General features: G+C 38.6%; 1 protein-coding gene and 1 long non-coding RNA gene across 2 annotated transcripts in view; one reads left to right on the top strand and one right to left on the bottom strand.

Annotated features, from left to right (window-relative positions):
* Positions 1 to 18651, top strand: part of LOC121948950 — a 49608-nt gene that overhangs the window by 22693 nt on the left and 8264 nt on the right. The gene's annotated exons all lie outside the window — the stretch shown is intronic.
* Positions 3500 to 18651, bottom strand: part of cryl1 (crystallin, lambda 1) — a 41641-nt gene continuing 26489 nt past the window's right edge. Inside the window, exons 7-9 of the mRNA XM_042494508.1 lie at positions 9077 to 9185; positions 4471 to 4580; positions 3500 to 3828 (exon numbers count right to left, since the gene is read on the bottom strand). Coding sequence (XP_042350442.1) covers positions 3724 to 3828; positions 4471 to 4580; positions 9077 to 9185 — 324 coding nt within the window. The 3' untranslated portion in view covers positions 3500 to 3723. The remainder of the gene's footprint in view (positions 3829 to 4470; positions 4581 to 9076; positions 9186 to 18651) is intronic.

Here is an 18651-nt window from a genome sequence, read left to right as displayed (position 1 = left end):
ATGGTCGACCTTCCTGACATCGTTTCTCATCATTCTCTCTTCCTTTCCTCTTATTTTTTATCTGTCTTTCTTTTTCTCATTTTTAAAAATAATAGAATAATTTTATCTGTGAAAAATATATATTATAAACTTGCTTGCAATGCTAAACATGTATGATAACTTACCCTTTAGCGTATTTTTATTCTGTCAAACAATGTTTTCTATATATTTGTATCAGATATTCTTTTTTCACTCCTATGCCAAATTCAGCTGTTTGTTTAACTTTGAAAACTTCAGAAAATGACTTTGTTAGAAGTTAAATTAACATAATAGAGTATAGCTTGAGTAAATGTCTTTAAACATCTTATATTTAATGTACTTATACATCAAAACTAATTTTATGATATTAAATGTGCTCAAGTTTTGATAGTAAAAGTACATGTAAATAATGTTGCTAGAAAAGCAAGCAGTCCGAATTTTGAGAATGATGAAGTTATTTCTTCGTTACATACACCACCTTAAAAATGGAGCGCACATTACACTTGAAAAAAACAAAAACAAGGTCGTTCTCGCAAGGATTTACAAAACAAAAATCAAGTTTTTCATACCTTCACATTCCTTCGTTTGTCTGTTCGCCCCTTCCTCCATCCTTCCTTCCCTACGTATTTTGTAGTGGCTAAATGCTCTGGGAAAATGTGGTGTACTAACATTTAAAGATAAATACATATACTGTAACAAAGTATATCACTTCATTACATTACATCACAAGTTACTTTTAAGGTTTAATTCACTTGTGTAGTAAGTTTCCCGTTTAAGTTTTAGTTTTTAAGTGAAAATCAGTCTCATGTGACCTCAGTCAAGCTCGTAATTTCTGCATTTTTTGGGGAAAAAATCTATTAAAATTGTCATAATAATCCATCTGATATCTTCAATCAAATGAATGATATGTCATTTCTATTATCTGTGTTGATGAAATAATCAGTGCTGACTTCGTGTTATGAATGTTATGAATAACATGGTACTTCAAGTTTTAAAACATGTAGAAATATTTAAAAAGAGGCCACAAAACTGCCCAGGGTGACATTTGTTTAACCTCTTTAGCACCTCCCTGTCTCTCTTTCATACAGTATACTGTATAATGTGTGTACAGTAGTGTTCCTCTGTTTGCTGTGCATGTCCGTCTGTCTCCTTTCTCTCGCTTCAGCTTTCTCAATGACACTTATACTAATATATCGTATTCCTATTACTTCACCTTATATTTATACAGTTAGGCCGGCACTTCAGTGTATCTTAACCTTCTTAACAAACCTTAAAGTATTGCACATTTTCAAACATTATTGGTATTATTCAACTTTTAAACTCAGCAATTCTGTTTGCCGTCAGCTTTTCATAAAACTTAAAGATATGTCAATTTTAAATTATACTGACTTCATATTCACCCTCTCTCTGTCTCATTCTCTCCTTCTGCTCCCTCCCTCTCTCTTTCTCTCTCAGTGTCTCCCCATTCCCTTTTTTTTGTCTCCCCATCTCTCTATCTGCCCCCACCCCGCTCTGTCTCTCTTTCTCTACCTCTCTTTCTCTGTTCCCCGTCTCTCACTCCCTCATCTCATTGTCTCTCTCCCTCCCTCCATCTGTCACTCACTCCCTTTCTTTCTCTCTGTTTCTTACGTTCTCCCTCCCTCTTTTTCTCTCTCGTCTTCTTCCCTTCCCCTCTTTCCCTCTCCCTCCTCCCCTTTTTCTCTCTTGCTTTCTCCTCCCTCCCTCCCTCCCTCCCTTTTATCTTTCTCTCTCTCTCAGTTCAATTGAATTCAAAGTGCTTTATCAGCAAGAGTTTCAAAATGATATTGCCAAAACTATCTGCCCCCACCCCGCTCTGTCTCTCTTTCTCTACCTCTCTTTCTCTGTTCCCCGTCTCTCACTCCCTCATCTCATTGTCTCTCTCCCTCCCTCCATCTGTCACTCACTCCCTTTCTTTCTCTCTGTTTCTTACGTTCTCCCTCCCTCTTTTTCTCTCTCGTCTTCTTCCCTTCCCCTCTTTCCCTCTCCCTCCTCCCCTTTTTCTCTCTTGCTTTCTCCTCCCTCCCTCCCTCCCTCCCTTTTATCTTTCTCTCTCTCTCAGTTCAATTGAATTCAAAGTGCTTTATCAGCAAGAGTTTCAAAATGATATTGCCAAAACATCAAAATACAAATTGTCCAAATATTTGGACTGTACACAATAATTGCCTAATATTAACATGAACAAAACAAAACATTATGATTGACACTGTAACCTTCAAACATGTTTATATTTTTAAATTATCTTCTTATTTTTCATAACTAAAACCTTTCTGACAGAATATTTAGTGTCCGAATTAATATGTTGATATAGACCAACACTGTATTGAACCTTTAATTTATATATACTTGCTGTATATAATCTTCACTGTAGAAATGTTTATATTCTTGTTTTGGTTGTAACGGTGCACATCTCATAAGCCACACAGTACGATCATGTGATGGTCACTCTGGCCTGGTATCACTGTGAAATGAAATCTGCAACATAAGCGGAGCAGAAATGTCACAGCGAGTGTAAAAAGCACTCGTGACATGTTTTGTTCTTTGTTTCGTGGGAGTCAGGAACTTATCAGTGTCCAGTTAATGCAACACAAATCATCCATTTGTTCCGCTGGAGGGAACACAGACCACTGCATTACTCAGATTCATTTCATTTTTCATTTCATTTTCATTCATCAATAGGTTTGCACATGTTGTATGGGGTGAATATAAAAATCAAAGTATAAATCCATTGTTTTATTAATGAAATTCACATTTTTTCCCCCATTAGATGTGTGTGTGTAGCACCTGGTGCGACAATTTCCTTAAATCCAGTCCATATTAGTCTTGAGATCGAATTGTAGAAAAAAACTTTTGTTCATAATAAGGCACTTTAAAAGTTCAAATTTTCATTATTGCTGAAAAAATTTACCAGGTTTTTCATCACTCCTGAGATATTGATTTTGATTATTTAAAGAAGCTGTAAGGGCCTGTATCCACATAGCTTTTTTTCTTTTTCTAAGCGCCAGTGTCTTTTTTTAGTAGTTCCCTTGGAGTAGCAAGTGTTTGCAGCCACCCTGAAAAAAAGTGGGATGAAGTGCCCCCCAGTGCCTTGCCACCACTTTTCTGCTAAAGAAAAACACTAAGTGGACACGCCGTACGCAACATTCAGAGCATTAATACAGCTGCAAATAACAATCTGCTACACGAAAATAAAGTGATGCAATGGCGTCCTGACCAGATACTGAAGTCACAGCGTGTCGTAATATGTGCCTCTCTTTTCATTGTTTTGGTAGATGGTTGTGTGTGTGTTAGTAATTGTGAGTCCCTGTGTGTGAATCTCACTGGCTAGTTTATTGCCACAGCTCTGCGCTGCACTCATACCATGCTGATAATGCGAGTGTCCTTGATGCAGAAGTGTAGCACCCACCCTCCGGTCCCCCCTCAGGGACACTGTTGGCTCTGTCAGCACTGTTGCCCATGTTGGCGCTGTTTGTGCTGTTAGCTGCTAGCCGCTGGCTCAGATCTCCATGTTGAGAGCTGTGTGCAAACAATCCCCTCTGAATTACAGATATGCTCTGAATGTGTACAGCTGCTTTAAATATTAAAAATGAGATGTCTGTCTACTTAATTCCTATCTGTCTGCTAAATTTCACATTTTTTTTAGTCATAATCACAACTTTTCTTGGCATTGGGCCCTGCATGCTGATCTTAGTGCTCCTTCTTCAGCTTGGCCAGATGCATGAGGAGCTGGTCCCTCCGCTCTGTCCTTGCTGACAGATGTTGTGGATCGCTGGGAATCAGCTCACACATCTCCTGTGAACAACAGAGAAGGAAATGTTAGAAAAAGCAAAGAATAGATGCCATTCAGATGACGTATCCACCCTCTGACAGCCATATTTGAGTTCCTCAGGAACTGGAAATACAGTGGATGAGAATATAGATGATTGTGTTTGATTGTGATCTGATTACACACTGTGATCTGACTTTGTATTAATGCAACATGAGTCAACTTGCAAAGGAAAAATGAATGTCCACAGTGAGAATATGACTCTCTTACTGACTCCAACTTGTGTGCTGGCATGTAAGTTTTCTAAGTGAGGCAAAAAGCACCAGAAAACAAGCTCTCTTTGACCTTAAACTATTTATTGCACCAGCTCAGGGGTTTCCTCACACAGTGACCTTGTGAAGCTAACATTTTAACAGCCTGTGACAGCATGTGACTAAGTAATGACTATTTAGGAGAGAGCAATTTGACCTTAAGGTGAGAAGTAACTCTTGACTTTCAGTCATGCTGAACTAAAGACTCAATCAACAAAACATTATCTTCAATGGACCAAATCAGTGGGAAATAAATCATAAAAAGGCAACAGCGTCTGTTTTGATTAAGTGAATACTGTTACGTTTTACACACAAGTTTCAGTTAAAGCATTCTCTCTTTTCTGCTATCATACTTACAGTAACCATGCTCTTGGCCGCCTCACTGCCAGAGAAGTTTGGTACAGGCCCAAATGAGTTCAAGACCCTCGTTATGCCCTCTCCATACCGTTTCATATAGTCCTCCAAACCTGCGGGAACACAGATGATCAGAGCAGGAGAAAATGGGCAAAACAAAACATATCTTAGATTTTTATTTAAGCGTTATACTTAATATCACACATGGGATTACAAGCCACTGTTATTTTATAACCATCTTCAGCTCTCATGTACAAAACAAAACATGTGGAGAAGAAAACAAAAATACACACAAAAAATTAAAGGCAAAACAAAAACAACATCATATGAGCTGCTTACCCAACATTACAGATCATCTCGATAAAGAGCCCTCTTCTGTTTATTCCAAAGCTTTATCTTGCGAATTTGTTCATTCCAATATGAACAGATATCTCTTTGTGAACTTTCCATATTTACAAAATCAATTTGTAGTTTTATCTCACTAAAAAAACATTGCACGGTAGATAATAAAAAGGATAGTAGAAAGCAAGATTAAACTTAATTTCTGTAGTATTTAGACAACACATTTGACAGATCTGCTTCTTTTTTCTTCTCCAGACATAAATTGGCAATGGGAAACCTGTAATATCCTCCTTGTGTGAATCTCCAGAATGACTATTACACTGAATTGAAACCATGAAAATGCAGCTATAGAAGCACATTTCTAAAAACAGATTGCATTTTTTGTATCTCAAAGTTATAATTGTATCCAGGGCACATTTCCAAGGTCTTTTTATACAGTTAACAAGAGATAAACAGTAACTGGACAACAGCTGCAAGATACAGCACTGGACTGGATTAGTTTAACTGGTGACAGCCATGTCAAACGTTTTCTTTTTTTTTTTTGCAGTTTATATTTCCTGCACTGAAATATGGTTAGACCAGCCTCAGTCACTCTAAAGTAGGAACTCCTCCTTGCTGAGAGTGCATGTTAAATTCCTCATAAATAACAGTCAAGTTTTTTTTTTTTTGGGGGGGGGGTCTACTTTCAGTGTGATTCCTTCTGGGAGTTATTCTCTCATTACACATTATTATTGATTAATCTTTAATGATTTATTTGTGATGTAGGAAACAGGCACTTTGGCTGATGAATGATTTAAGTGCTGCCCAATAAACTGTTAAAGATTAATAAATTAGGGTCCTGGTTTTCCTCTAATACTATAGAGCTACGAGGAAGGAAAAACCCCTACAACCACTGCTGTGGAGCAAGGTTGTATTCATTCAGCTACAAATGAATTACATTTATTCATTCACTGTCCGTAAGCACTTGTCCTCGCAATGGTCACGGGGGGGCTGGAGCCAATCCCAGCTGTCATTGGCAGAAGGCAGGGTACACCCTGGGAAGGTTGCCAGACTATCGCAGGGCCGACGCATAGACAGACAACCTTTCACGCTCACAGTCACACCTAAGGGCATTTAGAGTCACCAATCAACCTGACCCGCATGTCTTTGGAATGTGGGAGGATTACAAACCCCGGAGAAAACCCACGCAGACACAGGGAGAGCATGCAAACTGCCCACGGGCCGAACCCAACATGGGATTGAACCAGTGACCCTCTGGCTGTGAGGCAACAGCGCTAACCACGACACCACCGTGCCGCAAATTAATTACAATACATGTTAAAACATTTTTGATATCATGTTAAAAGTCCAAAAGTTCTGCATCATAACATTTTCTGATCGCCCTGCAGTTGTGCCCCATTAACAATTTATGTTTAAAATTAAGACAGTTTCTATAAACCTACATTGGTTTACCTACAACGTCTCTTTTAAAGATAAAGATCATGAATAACAGCTGATAACAGCCTTTGTTTTGAGCTGGCTGAGCCACTGATAGTAGGTTACTTCCTAAAATACTTTGTGTTGCGTCTTTATATAAACATCCTTCAGCACGCAGCCAAAAGTTTGTTGGTCAGAAAAGTGACTATAACCCCTAATTTGTACGCAGAAAAATTACAACACACAGTTAATGATCTATGAGGCAACATGTTTAGCCTAACAACAATGATTAGACAAAACACATCATAAAGAGGGGCAGTGGTTTGGTTCGCTCACATTCCAGTGATAAGAAACACGGCAGGTGAGGACTAGACCCTGGGGCGTAGGTTTGGTTTTAACATTAAGGGGCACATATGTAACAGGGGGATAGGAGTTACTCTGTGAGAAAATTTTGACCGTCAAATACATAATTTCCTGCATTCTGGTGTTTTTTTAATGCATGAATTTGTGCATTTTCTACACCACTTTTAGAGCTTGAACCCATCATAATGTAACTCAATACAACTTCTGTCAGTTAGTTCAGACCATCAGCTGGCTGACTAACAGCTAATGTTACCTAGCTCTGCCCCTGCTGATTTGACCACAGATTTGTTGTTCGCAATGTAGCATTGTCAGAGAAACAATGGCATGCGTCCCCTGACACGTGGACTTTACTGCTTACTTCGGCCCCAACCACGTCCTGGGGAAGCTCTCCCAAACACGTTTCGTATTGTCCCAGATACTGTTAGTCTCACTCTGTGCTTGTTAGCCTGCTCAACAATGATGTGACATAATGAAAAAACATCAGCAACGTCATCTTATTCGCAGATTGGACACTAGCAGTCAACAAGTAAATATCAGCCAATAAATCGGTGCATCCCTAAAGCCCAGTTCAGACCAATGATGAGTGATGAGACCAAATTTTAGAAGTTTGCAGGGTAAAGTTGCTGCGCTGTGAACTGCCCTGTCTCACTTGATTCAAGCAAGCTGATGGTGTCACCTGCAACTGAGCAGGTCAACTCACCGTCAGCTGGCAGAAGGTTCATTACCTATTTGACAACAACCAACAGACTTGTACTGAGGTCCACTGGTTTGGTCAAAATAGCCATAGCTGGCATGCTCACTTGCCACACACACACACACACACACACACACACACACACACACACACACACACACACACACACTCATTGAATGATTAATTGGTGCTGGTTATTTATATCATAGTGGCATATTCAGCACAGAAGTACAGGGAGTTGTTGCAGAGCTATGATACACAGCCTCAGGCAGTTGCAGTGATGTGAACCTTTGGGTTTTTAGAACGTTACAGACTGGCGCATTGCAAGTTGTATGTTTCAGCTCCACTAATTGCAAATCTCTAGTCTGAACCGGGCAACATGATTTAGTATTTTTTGTTATATTTAAACATTAAATAAATAGCAGTTTTGGCATCCAGGTGTGTTGTCCAGGAATTAAAGAAACACAGTGTTGAATGTGAAACTGTTAGTATGAACGTCTGTTGAAAAAGCTGCAAGTAGCAATACCACAGGCCAAGCGCTCTTTCTGAGCAGGCATGTTTTGAACGGACAGTGCACTAGTTCCTTTAAGGATAAAGTTCTCCTGTGCAGGTCCATGGCTTTACAAAAACCAAGTCATTGAGGCAGAGCAGAGAGAGAGAGACAGAGACAGAGAGCCTGAGTGCTCCAGTATCTGATTGGAAAGATTTAAGGACGGGAAGTAACAACAGGAGTAGGTCTGAGCGATCTTTTGTGAACATGATCATGATGCTGTTTCCTGAGCAGAAAAAAACCCTCAGTGGAAAGCTTCAGGACTGCATCTACAGGTAGAGTTGGCACCTGGTTTGAAGGCCGTGATGTTGGCTCTGTGAGTTTTGGATTACTGGTGTGAGGGAGTGCATTCATGGCGTCCCATCAAAAGACTGCTTTGTTCTGCCAAAGCGTCCTCTTTTTGTGTGTGTGTGTGTACACAGTCAGGGTTTCTCTCTGGGTTTCACACTCGCCTTTAATATTCTCCATCTCCCTGAGGGTTGACCCTCAGTCTCTCTCTGACTCTAAGTACAGTACATGTATGTTGAACTGAGACATGTGAGCTATGTCAGTGTTGACTCCCACATGTTCTATTTGACTAAGGACGTGTCAAAAGCTCTTCCTGAAAACTCTTCTTAAAATTACTGTCACCCAAATATTTTTTGAGCTAATAACTTTGGTATGTTTTGGGTTTTATTACCCACCACATAAAATATAAACACATATAAACCACGTCACCTTTCGAAGGTTCATCTCGAGGGCTGGAATCGAAACTGAGCAGTTGCAATTGTGGTAAATTATCAGTTGTTGTACTTTATAGGACATATACTTTTTTTTTTATCAGTCCTCTCATTGTTTTTGTATTACACTCTGTATGCAAATTTAACAAAAAATACATATTAGTAAAAACGCTTTCTACTTTTAATATGCAAAGTACTTAAAATTTGATGAGATCATCACTCAACTAAACAATAACTATCGCTTTTTATGACAATATAAAGTATCTAGAAATGCCCGTGTTTTAAGTTTTTAATGCACTTTAATGTAAAATTAGAAATCCAGAATAATCAGCTGCAGTTGGTCACATTCGCACTGATCAAAATCCTGATCAGCTGCATTAAAAAGTGATATCACCTTTATCCCGTTAAACTCTTTCTTTCTCTACTCCTTTCTTTCACTCAAGTTTTTGCTCAAAACCAAAGATTAAAGTTTTTTTTTTTGAACGTCTGTTCATGAGAGCAAAAAATCTAGAGAGGGAACATTACCTGCAGGTGCATTGAGGTGCATCGTTTCCATGGGACCTATGAAGGCGTAACGCATTCCTAGCCCCTCTGACATCACCAGGTCGATATCCTTCACAGAGATAACGCCATCCTGGTGGAGAGAAAAAAAAACCATTCACTTAAATTAAGGGAATACGCTATAGGTGAAAACAGTTTTTTGAGATTTTGTGCTATTTTGCGTCCTTACAGATTAGTGTAAATGTCCAAAATGCACATTTAGGCATTTATTTTAGCACATATTTCTGTTCTTGAGATTTATGCAAAAAGTTAATATTTTATTTGATAATGTGTGCATATTTAAAAATAACATTTCAGAAAACTTGAAATACGAAAAAAAACACAAGTTATCAACTGGGGAAGTTTCACCGTTATATCTATAACTTAAAAATTACCCTATTCACCTGAGGCATCTTGTTTTTGGTCTAAAAATGTGCGAAGAAGAAAAGGGTGCAAATCGGTCGTTCAGTAAATGTATGACTCTCCCAACTGCAGCTTTAAAGACAAATACTGTCTTTATCTGTGAGTACAGCGTGAAGAGCTGACAGGTCGACCCTGAACCCTCTACCAGCTGTTTTCCACTGAGTGACACTGAATGGAGGATTCAATAGTGCTGATAAAAAACAAAACAAAACATAACTCTTTGGATTAAACTGCAGCTTTAAATTTCGAACATACGTTCCCTGGTGGTTTCGGTCAGACAGGTCACGGCTTTTTACCTCCAGGGTTTTGGACCAAATTCCCTTTGATCCCATCAGACTACTCCCACCATATAAAGTTTCCCTAATCAGCCAATTCTGTGTCCTCGGGATAATGTAGTCAGTACCGGCAGAAGAGGGGCTGCGGACGGAGGGATGGATGGAAGGAAGGAGAGACGGAGGGAGTGGCTCAGATAATCTTTGGGTTAGAGATACCTGTTGGCCGACCACGGGGGGAAATCAAAGCTCGGATACAGAGACAGAGAGCAGGGTGAGCAAGAGGAGAGGGACAGGGTCGTCTTTGTTTGGGTCCTGCGTCCAACAACGGACCTGTTATCTGAGCAGAGCGGGGCGGTGGGTGGGGTCTTTTCTACACTGTAATCACTGGGGGGAACCAGCCGCTTTCTCAGCTGCTCTGCTTTCCAACGCTGGCGCTGACTCAAAGACCATTTTCCGAGTGTTTAGGGGGGGTGAGGGAGGGTCCCTGTTATGTAAGGAGGACCTTTGCTTTGATTGAGGGCCACTTTTGCAAAATAACAACAGGCCGGGGGCCAGTCGTAAGAGCCCCATACATGTTTCTGATTTTAGGACTTGAGGACATTTCTTGGATGTCAGGACGTTTTTAGAATTTTGGGACATGTCTAGAATTTTCAAGGACATTTCTAGGATTTTATGACATTTCTAGGATTTTAGGAAATTTCAAGGATTTTAGTAAGTTTTTAGGATTTTAGGATGTTTCTAGGATTTTAAAAACTTTTCTAGAATTTTAGGACGGGTCTAGGATTTTAAAACATTTCCAGAATTTTAGGACATTTCTAAGATTTCAGGATGTCTCTAGGATTTACTGACATTTATAGGATTTTCAGAGTTTTCGAGGATTTATGGACATTTATAGGATTTTGGGACATCAGGGGTTTAGTTCAGGGGTCCACTTGCACTTTTTCTACAAACAAGCTCTAGTTTGTTGCTTTTTTATGCACTCTGGCCCCTTATGTACATAAAAGTACAAAAACAATTTCCATTGTGAATCACCTTATTTTTACTGTGAATTTGAAAATGGTTGGGAGACCACCCGACAGCCTATCGGGGGCAAGACTTGGCCAGCGAGCCATACCTTGTGTTTCATTGGCTTACAGGCTTACTTAGTTTCCAGTCACTGATAACTGCCAAAGATTCAGACTTCTTGTAGAGCTTGATGGACCATCACAAAGGGGCGGGGCTTTGTGGAGGGTTGTGAAGTGTGAAGGCTTGGTTACTGCTCTTTCCCTTATGGCTCCATTCCCTTCTGAGAGCTTTTGGCTGAAAATGCTTTTTTTCTTACTTTATAGGGGTCAGGGGTTACTTACTAGGATAAAGGGAGCGTAACATTTGGATTAGATTTAAACTAAGACTTTCCACCAAAATAATTTCATTTCACATGTGTGGACTGATTTTACCAGCTCTAAAATACTCCTAATGCCAGATATAATGTAATTATTCTGTAATGTAAACATCACAGAAGTTGCCTGCAAGGTATCCTTCTCCTTCAACTAGTCAGTGAACTTACTAGTTTGAATTTTCTCTCTCTAGTAAATGTCTTATGTAACTAAAGTTATCTTAAAGGCAATTAATGCGGCACTAAATTTACCATGAACATATAGTAAAATGTAAAGTTAAAAAAATGTTTGAAAGGCTATATTACACATCTGTGTTATCTGATAAAAATAAATGCATAAAATGCAGAAGGATTATTTCAGGAAAAACTTGGGTAAAAGGATATCAAATGAAGTACTCTGTTGGTATCTGTATCACTTAAATGGCACTATTATCCTCATTTTTTTAATGACACCTATAGCTGTCACCAATTACAACTCAGCTCCTTCGTTTGTGATAAAAAGAGACATTGAAAAGAATCTGGTCTTTTGTAAATGTCACATTATTGTTTTCTGGTTTATCTACTGCTGAGCTGCTGTTGCAAACAACAGCATGGTGAAATTTTCTTAATAAGTCGTTGTGGAAGATTTTTGATGGAGTGACTGCTGGTCATGAGGTGGCTTTCTACTGTTTGTGGAAAATTAAATTTGTGGCAAAATGAACATGAGGAGGAAAGCCCTAAGATTTGCATTTAATTTGGGGGAGCATGGTCCTAACATTGGTATCACATGGCATTTGTCATACAGTAGGTTTGGTGTTTATTTATTTTGATACCTGTTCACTACAGTGATGACAGTACTTTTCATGTCAACTTAGGTCTCTTTGACTTGTCATAGTGGGAATGGCTCAGGTGGTACTAATAACATTAACTACAGCTCTGTTCTTTCCAAGTATCCATGTTTCACTGAGCCAGAATGCAAAAAAACCATGACCCTAAAGCGGAAGCATCTAAATGGAATTCATCCATATTTAATTTTATCATTTACACGTGCTGTCACATGTCAAAAAGTCTTTGTTTCCTCAAAGGTCAGTCCAGCCAGGACATTTTGAAGTTGGTCACTGGTGCAAATGTGCATAACAGAGTTGAGAATTACTGATTTATATGCAAGAGAGGACTGTCCTCTGACAACTAATCGATGCAATACCCGTAAAACTAAGAGATTTTAGGCTCAAACAGGAATGCTGTTATCAGAGGATTTCACACATGATTCTGTACTTTTTCTGGTCTTGCTTGCCTCCTCAGCATTGACATTGGTTTTGTATATGAAGGAATTTATGGATGTACAACTCACGTTGAGTAACTTGTTGTTTTATGTTTTTAATGATGATTCAAATCATAGTAATGCTTCCAGATACGTGTATGACTCAAACCGTTTTACAGATGAGAGATCATTAGGTGTGCGTCACACTAACCTACATTATGACCTCCTGCATGCCGTAACCATCTATTATATGACAATGGAACGGTTGTGCTAAATTATAAACAAGTCGCAATTACACACAGTTCTACGCCGGCTACAAAGAACGAAGAAGGGTGTGCCCCATTCAGTGAAGGGCTCGTCAGCTTTATGTATTAAAACACTACTGAGACTTGCTCTATATTGTTTTTTTTAGCTTAATTGATCAGCTTGCTGTGTTGTACGTTACATAATAACTTTTTCATTTCACTTTCACCTTTCATTTATATTGCATGTTGTACTGAACATGAGCTTTAAATAACTTTTGTTACCTTTTGATGCCCTTCTGATATAACAAAACCGTAAAACTGGAAAAAAATTCTCAGCTGTGTAAAGTCTAAAGATGGACCATAACTGAGTCCATTTACTTGAGAATGGTACTTAAGTACAAATTTGACATACTTGTAATTTACTTGAATGTTTCCATTTTGTGAAGCTTTTTACTTCACTACATCTGAGACAGATATTGTCAGTCAGCTTCAGTTACTTTTCTGTTTACAATTTTTCTCCTTCCTGTCCAATATAAAACGTGCATCTCCAAATTTAGTGATTGTGATTGTGAATTTTTCTGACAAACTGAAGTGTCCCTTCATGGGTTGAGAAAATTCTCTGACTTCTTTATAGGAATGTGAATCGAGAAGCAGTTTAAGTAAGGAACTGGCTCCAGTTTGTCCAGTCACTGGCAATCTTATTCATTCACGCTGATGCTGGCATGTTTTTCTGACAGTTGTAGATTGCAAAATAATGACATACAACTTAAGCGTCTTTGCTACAGAAAGGAAGAAAGTGTGGCCTACATTCACAAAGAAAGATTACAACAGTGTTGCTTGTCATTTCTGTAGAATAATTTCAAGTCAGGGTGAAAAAAATAGCAATATGCTGAAATATCTCTATGCAACATGCAACACATTCCAGAAAATCCATGTATTAAATACTCTATATAAAAGTGCCACTGCTTCCCAACTGAGCAGCATGTCCGTGACTGAGGGTAAATATCTAATGTTTTAATCGTATTAGTATCAATAAAATATCTCAATTCCAATCCCTACTTCTTAAGCTAATCAAACTATTAAAAAAACCCTCTTGGAGAAAGTGTGTCAATCATTGTGCGACCAAAAGAACGGGAGGACAGCACTTTTGTTTTATTTGGTAGCTATCTCTTTAGTTACCAAAACCAGGTATCAAACAGACCCTGGGGCTAAATTATTTAGGGCCATGGTATTACCAAACTGTGACATTATAAAGCTGTTATTTTTAGGGCTTTGGTGTAATTTATTATCACGTTCATCCACCACTGCTATGTTTTACACAAGCACAGCACGCTAACTTGACTATTATCTAATTGTAACAAACAAGCTAAAACACAAACTGTACTCTAACTGTTTCATTTAGTTTGCCACATATCTTTATATTTGGTGAATTCATGCAAGCTTATCTGCTGGCTGAGAAAAACCAGTCCCTCTTCCTTCTACCAGCGGTGACTGCAGGCAATGATTTACATCAGCAGCAGAGGGAGGAGGACGGAGGACAGGGGGACGGGGACAGGGGGACTGACTGAGACTGACTGATACACATGTTCTTCATTCTTCTTAGACTTCACTGAGCATTGTGACATCAGGAATACTATTTATATTGACATTTTACATTTTTTCCAGAGAGAGATATTATTGAGTTTCCATGGTAACCTTGCTGTTGTTACTCCAGAAACAACATTTTGTTATATTTAAAATATCCAATTCTAATCCTGTCCTGATTTATTTTTTTTTTTTTAAATAAAAAGTATTTCTAAAACTAGTAGTATTGATAAAATCTGAACAATACCCGTCCCTATAGTTACCAAAGTCTATCAATGTAAGTTCTTTACAGTTACCTTCCCCTGTAGCGGAAATGGCAGATGGTGGAACAACTAAAAACAAAATGCAGTGTGTCCTGTGTGGCTTATGGCTGTTATCTGTTTCCACTTCAACTACTTTTTAAGCATTTTAACTGCTTTGTCACAGTGTAGAGAGAGACTAAAAACACAGGCAGGTCTTTGTTATGTGCATCAACCATTAGGCCACTGGGGTGGCCCATGGTTTGCCATTTTTGCTTGGAAAAGAAAACCCTTAAGTTGTCAAATTTGTGTCTCCTTTATCTGTTGTTGTTCATATTACTTAAATGAAAGAAAGAAAAACACACACACAGAGCCAAAACTGAAAGATGTACATAGAAGATGGTATCGGGACTGAGTGACACTTGTTATTAAACAACATCTCTGACTTGTTCATGCAGCCTGAACCTTTTACACGAACGCCAAAGAAAATCCATCAACCAGAACAAACCAGTTTCTCAAACTGTCTGTCTTCGACACGATACACCCGACAATGCGTCTTGTTTGTGTGAGATGTGACATTTACACGGAAGAAACATGTTAATTAGAAAACACGCAGAACACACAAATACCGAAATAAAAATAGTAAGACCATTTTCTGACCTCTTCTGATTTAATTAAGTTGTATTTTAAGGAAGTTGCTTGAATAAGGAAGAAACCAAAAGCTGATGTCATTCTGCAGTTGGAGTAAATGTCTGTACTAATGTTAAAAACAGGTAAAAACTAAAAAGAAAAGTTTAAACAAAACAAAGAAAATACATCATACTTATCTATTGAGTTTTACTTCTTGGTCACAGAGGAGACTGGCCTCCGCATCTCCACCTATTCTTTAAAAGCTTACGTTTGTAAAATGCTATTTCCACCATTGCAATTCTCTTAGTTCTTTGGCCTTTGTTTCCTTCCAGTCTCTTAACATAACCAGTTCCCCAGTAAACATAACTTTGGACTTGAGAAGATTTCTTAACGAAACCAACTACAGAAAGAATCATACAGCAGGTGTTGGTACTCAGAAAGAACTCCCAGTCAAAGCTTCTTCAGTCAAACGATACCTGCATCCTGACCTTTTTGTATCCAGATCTAGACAAAAATGATTATTTTTTATTGTTGTGCTCGCAGCCAGTCACTGCAAGAGTTCTCTGATTTAATGCAGCATGTGTGATTAGCCCTCTACTGCAGAAGCTACAACCCATACCAAACCCACCCACACCAGTACCTGACACTGAGAGCAAAAGAAAGTCAGGGCGGGAGGGAGGGGAGGTGGATGGGTCAAGCAAAAGCAGACTTTCACACAGGGAACTGCAGTTTGCGTCCTATGTGAAACCAAAAGCCAGGTTTAAGTAACAGATGTTGCATTCTGATGTCACTCACATGATGTATTTACATTATATTTCATGTTACAAATGTACGTGTTTTAACCCAAAGCGTTGTTTTCACCAATTCAGTATCTGACCAAATGTCTCCCTGAGTTATATAGCGTTGAATAATGGCCAATAAGAGTTTTTGCAGAACGTGATGATGTCACAGTTAAGTTCACCTTATAAAAGCATCACTTCATTTTATCTTATTAGACATTTGTGTGAAATCTTAAGTTATGGCCAAAGACATGTTTTGTGAGGTCTGGCTGACATTTGACCACTAAATTCTAGTCAGTTAATACCTGAGTCTGTCTGGACGTTTGTACCAAATGTAAATTAATTCCCTCAAGGATTTCTTGAAATATAGCATTTACAAGAATGACACAAATTTGAGGTGACCTTGTCCTTCATTTTGTGCCCACCAAAGTCTAACTGGGCGATTGCTAAATCCAAGATAATGTTTATGCCAAATTTGAAGAAATTCCCTCAAGTGGTTCTTGAGATATGATGACCACAAGAATGAAACAGACATGAAATCACAGTGACCTTGACCTTTATTTTTTTACCTCCAAATTAACCAGCCAGTCGTTGAGTCCAAGTGGATGTTTCTGGCAAATTTAAAGAAATTCCCCCAATGCATTTTTAAGAGATCGCGTTCACAACTTAGTTAACTTAGTTAATCCCTGACTCCAATACAATTTGTGCCAAATTTGAAGAAATTCCCTAATGGCGTTCTTGCCATATTGTGTTCATGGGAATAGGATGTATGGGAGGATGGATGGAAAAACTGAAAATGTAATGCATCCTGTCATGGCAGTTGCTGAAGCGGAGGCATGAAAGGTTATCAAAAAAGTACTCTATGGGTATTGGTATCTCTTGAAGGGAACTGGTATTAGTACTGGTGTCAGTCCTAGTATCTATGCAGTGTTTCATACTGAGCTTCAATTTTATACAATTTCTGGCATTTAATTTCTTCTCCAAGGTCCTAGTACTGGAATCTGGTCCAGCTTGTTCAGAAAATCCACTTTCTAAAATTCAACTCTGATGCACATGACCAGGCAGTGGGTTCAAGCTCGGGTCATCCACTTCACCTGCTCTTGACTCAAGATGCCATTAAAGACATCACATATATCATCTTATATAATCTCTATTTAAGAGAGGAATCTGCCTTGTGCTGAGACACATTCAGGTTGCGGAACGCCTCAAACATTTAGACTCAATTTATGGCGGGCCCACATGCTGAGCCGTCACAGCTGAGAATGGCTTGTCTGCAGGATTAACCTGCTGATCAACTTTGACAGGAACTGTAAGGGAGACAGAAGGATCATTGCTGTCGGACGGGTTTGTTTTCTTTGACTCTGTGCTGATGGTGATGTATGAGAGAAATTCTCATCAGTGAGCAGAATTTTTCATAACTTAACTGAGCACATACCAAAGAAATAGAAACCAGTTTAGACCACTGGTTCAAATGAGAAAAGTACGAAGCAAGTAGCCTTCCCCTTTTGTCACTTTGGAAGATTTTTCTGCAGGTTTACGTGATTATGAGGATTACACTTTTGAAATTCAGTATTTCTCGTCAAGCATTTTTAGCAAAACTGAAAAAAAACCCCGTTTGGTTATTCTTACACCCGCAAGCAGATGTTTTGTGGCTGTGAAGAATGTGAGCACATAATTGCAGGTCTTTTTCAGCACAAATATTTTGAGAGCAGAAATGTATAATTGTATATCACATCAGTCATGGCTTTGTTCCATCTAAGTGTCACAACAAATGTCTCAGGGAGCCTGCATGCACAGTAGCATAGCCTTTGAAATGAAACACCTGCAGTAAATATAACATGGTATCATCTTCGTTATCATTTACACCTGCTTCACTGTATGCCAAGACAAAACATCTGCCGTGACAACGGTCTTTTGCTGCCTTGCCACATACTAAACAGAAAAAAACAGCTTAAAATTTGTGCTGCAGATTCAGTGAACTGAAATACAATCTAAACTCAAAATTTGGATACTATGTAATACATAAAAAAACAATGTAATGATTTGCAAATATTTTCAACCTAAATTTGATTGAATACAGCACAAAGACTAGACATTTAATGTTAAAACTGATCAAGTTAATTGTTTTTTGTAAATATACACTCATTCTGAATTTGATGCCTGCAACATGTTCAAAAAATTTGGCACAGGAGTAACAAAAGACTGGGAAAGTTGTGAAATGCTTAAAAAACACCAATTTGAAACATTTCACCGGTGAACAGGTTAAAAGGTAACAGATTAAAGTACCATGACTGGGTATAAAAGGGCGTTTTGGAAAGGCTCAATTGTTCACAAGCAAGGATTGGTGCTTATTGAGAAAATTGCGTTGGCAGACAGTCAAAAGGCAGCTGCCACACCTATTATTAGGTTAAAATGCCGTTATTTAGTGTTCATTTGAATATCCCACACTGTGAAACAGTTACAGTTTTGTCAGCTTTCACTTTCACTTAAATACAAAAACTTTCCAGTTAGGCATAGGAAAAATATAATAGTATGTCAGTTAAAAATATGTCTCTGTTTAAAATATGTCAATGCTGACTTTTGGTTTCACACTGGACACAAACCCTGCTCTCCTGGGTCAAAGTACCATTAGAAGTAAAGGGTAAACTGATAGTTAATTAAACTTTAGTTAAGTTAATTTTCTATTAACAAATGGTGATGGTCAGTGCTGAAATGGTGTCTGTATGAACAGGACAGCTGGGAGGACGGGACCATGGGCAGGCCAGGTGTG

This window comes from Plectropomus leopardus, chromosome 10 (assembly GCF_008729295.1).
Source record: "Plectropomus leopardus isolate mb chromosome 10, YSFRI_Pleo_2.0, whole genome shotgun sequence".
Taxonomy (NCBI): domain Eukaryota; kingdom Metazoa; phylum Chordata; class Actinopteri; order Perciformes; family Serranidae; genus Plectropomus; species Plectropomus leopardus.
This window is presented reverse-complemented; position numbering and strand designations above follow the sequence as displayed.